The 3,744-nt window shown below is 36.2% G+C and overlaps 1 protein-coding gene across 1 annotated transcript; it reads right to left on the bottom strand.

The window, feature by feature from the left end:
• Nucleotides 1-6: 6 nt before the first annotated feature.
• On the bottom strand, nt 7-2,849 carry LOC110037692 (putative disease resistance protein RGA3; the record flags this gene model as incomplete). The annotated part of the gene is made up of 2 exons (XM_020742395.1): nt 2,616-2,849; nt 7-2,441 (listed from the first exon to the last, which is right to left on the bottom strand). A coding segment is annotated over exon 2 (2,411 nt), but the record flags the coding sequence as incomplete, so codon positions are not given.
• Nucleotides 2,850-3,744: the final 895 nt, after the last annotated feature.

Below are 3,744 nucleotides of genomic sequence, written 5' to 3'. Positions count from 1 at the left end.
GCAGACCTGGCACCCATGTATGCATTTATACTCAATTTCTTTAAGGTATTATGGGGTTGAAGGTTGTCAAATACCTTCTCATCAAAGTTGGGATCTAAAATTTTACGCTCTCTACGGAAGTAAGGAGCATCACCCCATTCCAAGGACAAATCCGTAAGGTTTTTTTTATCACATAATTTAGCACTGCAAGCCTCTTTTGGTTCCTTCACATTTTCCACGTGTTTGATTCTTAATTGATGAAGTTTATTCATATACTCCAGCTCCCCAATTCTATAACCTTCCTCTTTCTTAACATAAAATCCATCGAGTTCTTCAAGTGAGTTTAACTTACCAATCCCATACAACCCAGGGAAGTGATCCCAGGGTAATTGCAGATAATGAAGATTAAAAAGGTTGTTCATATCCCTTGGTAAGAAATCATGAGAAAGAATAATTCTTGGAAAAAAATCACAGACTATGAATTGCAATTGATAAAGACTACTTAAAGATCTTGGCAGCCGAAGGAGATTAAATTCAAGCCATAAGTATCGAAGGTGTATCAAATATTTAATTGCCTCGGGCATCATTTTCAAGTCTAGAGCATGTATATATAACAAACGTATGCTTCTTGATGCTTTGAAGATTTCACCGAGCACACAGATAAAATCTTGATCATCTACTAAGTAAGTTAAATGAAGTGAACGCAATTTTCTAAATTTTGTCACCTTTCTAAGCACATCTAAATTTTTAGTTTCAATAGATAAGTGTCGAATACTCTCAGGAATTGTATGAAGTAACTTTTCATCACCCATAACTCTAAAGCACTCCTGTGCAGAAATAGATTGTGCCAATTCGTGTAATAAATCGTGCATCGTATAATAATTGCCATAGTCCTCAGTCTGAAAAAAAGATTTTTGTACCAAAACCTCGAAATACCTTATTCCAATATCCTTCATAGTATCTCCTCCTCGAACATTAGATGTATGAATGAAACCCAAAGCAATCCACATTCGGACTAAATCATTTTTATCAAACAAATGATCTTCCGCAAACATGCCACAAAATGAGAAACAATTTTGTAGAGGCTTCGGTAGAAACATATAACTCAATCTTAAGATCGGAAATATATCATTTTTGCCCATTTCTCCATTTCCAATATCACTATTTAAAACTTTCATCCAATGCCTTTCATCCAAGTTAGAATTCAAAATACCACCCATGACCTTTGCTGCTAACGGAGATCCATAAACCTTTTTTACAATCTCAACTGCTATGGATCTTAATTTAGGATGATGAACATCAGGATTCTCTACATTAGCAAAAGCATGATTGTTGAGGAGATGTAAACAGGCATCCTCCTCCAAGCCCTCCAATCTAAATGTTTCCTTCTTCTTATTAATCACCTTTGCAATCATCAATGCAACAGAATCCATCCGAGTTGTTGTCAAAATCTTACTTCCCAAACTTCCATAAGTCAGAGGAGCGAGCACATTCTCCCATTTGCTTTTATCCTGCTCCTCTGACTCCTCCCAAATGTCATCCAGCACAAGTAAGAACTTCTTGGCAATCACCTCAGATTTAAGACTTCTTTGAAGTGCCTCAAGTGATTCCAAATCAGGCTTCTTCATTTTAAGACATTCCAGCATATCTCTAAAAACTCTTTTCACATCAAAGTTATTGGAAACGCAAACCCACATTTTAAGATTAAATTCCCTTGTGATTTCATCTTCATAGACATGTTGCAAGAGAGTTGTCTTCCCCATACCACCATGACCCACTATAGAGAGAAGAGAAATGTTGCTCCCGTACGAAGTAGTGCTAGTACTAAGAGTCTCATTTTCATTTGATGGCTTCCTCAACCACTGCATAACAAATTCTTTTTCTTTAACTCGACCAATAAGATTATTTTTAGGCAAGGATCCCGTTTCACGTGTTTTGTACAAATCAATCAACTGCTCCTGTTGCTCCTGCTTTGTGCTTTCTAAAAGATGAAGAAAATTGCCAACATCAGCTGATACTCTATCAAGCTTCTTCACAACCTCCTCCAGTTTTTTCAATAAGGGATCAATTTGGAGAGCACGTTTACCAATTTTAACAATTCCTTTCTTCATGGAGCTCATGGCGGAACGCAGCTTTGTTTGCTCCTTGTTTTCGTTCAGCTGATTTTCATGCTTCATGTACTCAAACTCATCGAGCACATCATCTGCTTCATCTATGGCATCTCGTAGCTGCCATAGCCATTTGTTCAGATCCGGGTTTTGGTCTGTGATCTGTGCTTGGCTGGAAACAAGGACCACGGCTTGGATCTTGGGGTAATTCTCTCGCAACCTTTCCAGCTCCTCCTTCATGCCTGTCTGCCATCTGGCTTGATGTTTCAAGTACTCAAAGCCAGTGCTGACGAGCTTCTCCATGATTGGACCACCAAACCATTCTTCCATGGCGCCGATCAAGGTAGAGCAGAACTGAACAAGAGGAGAAAGTGTCAGACAGAAAAGGGTAAAATTTCCCGACAAGTTAAGGCGTGTTAGATCTGCGTAATTATATTTGGGAGATTTTTACATAGCATAAATTCCTATATTTTGTGTGCGATGTATGTAAATCCCCCTTGAAGTGTGGAAATCACTCGAACAACTAACCTTCCAATGCGATATGCGAAATCCTGAAACTTAAAGAGTAGTCAGTTCTACAGAAATTTCACTCAGCCTTCCTCGTAGAGCTCCAGTCGGCGCCGCTCGAGTTTCCGCCGGACATCCGTCGGCCGTCGGTTTCCAGCAAGCTCCCTTCGTCTTCCAAACTAAGCTCCGAGTTCGTCACCGCCTTCGTCGTCTCCTCGTCGAGGCAGAAGATGAAAAATATTTTAATGTTATCTACTGAGTCCGTGAGTTTGCGGACAGCCTATAACAGTTTTCTATATTATTGATGTAATTTTACAAGGTGATTCTAACGAGAGTTTGCTACATGTAGCATATAGTTTTAGTTTCTGATTGGACTCCTGATTTAAAATTTTCTGCATAAATGAGGAGAAATTATTGCATATGGATGCAGTGTTCGATCCTGACCGTAGTCATGATATAATTCAGTTTTTTAAAAAAAAAAATTACGTAGGCCTCACCAAAATATATCCCACGATCTACGGTCAGGATCTGACACTGCAGAGATGCATGCAGTGTCTGTTCGTATGCAATAATTTTTCGTAAATGAGATATCATTTAATGTTAGATCCTGATTGAAGTCCTAATATAAAATTTTCTCTGTAAATGAGAAATCATTCAATGCTATGACACAATTTTACTTGGATTTTTTTATATGTTTATACTTTTAATATTATAAAAAATAAGTTTTTAAATTATACTGTTTTTTAAAAAAGTGAAATATTTATCCTTATCATTCGGGGAACAAAAATTATTGATTTTGTTGCATTAAGTAGTTAATGCTTTATACTTTGATTAAGTAAAATATCTTAACAACCTAACTTTTAAGCATAATATTTTAATCATTTTTTTCATTACAACTATTCCTAAACCCAATCATGAAAGTTTTAAGTGAAGCTTTTTTTTGTGATTAAAATGTTATATTTAAAATTTGAGCAATTAAAATTATATATTTGATATTTTGAATGTTCGGTACGAAAAAAAATTTTTTGGTTTAATGATAATCTCTCCAAGTCTCTCCAAGAAATTGAGAAACTCGTACAAAAAAACTGATATTTTAAATTTAATTTACTTTTCATTAAATTATAGTTTTACCTTTTTTGGGTAGGAAACC

This window comes from Phalaenopsis equestris, unplaced genomic scaffold (genome assembly GCF_001263595.1).
Source record: "Phalaenopsis equestris unplaced genomic scaffold, ASM126359v1 Scaffold223493, whole genome shotgun sequence".
Taxonomy (NCBI): domain Eukaryota; kingdom Viridiplantae; phylum Streptophyta; class Magnoliopsida; order Asparagales; family Orchidaceae; genus Phalaenopsis; species Phalaenopsis equestris.
This window is presented reverse-complemented; position numbering and strand designations above follow the sequence as displayed.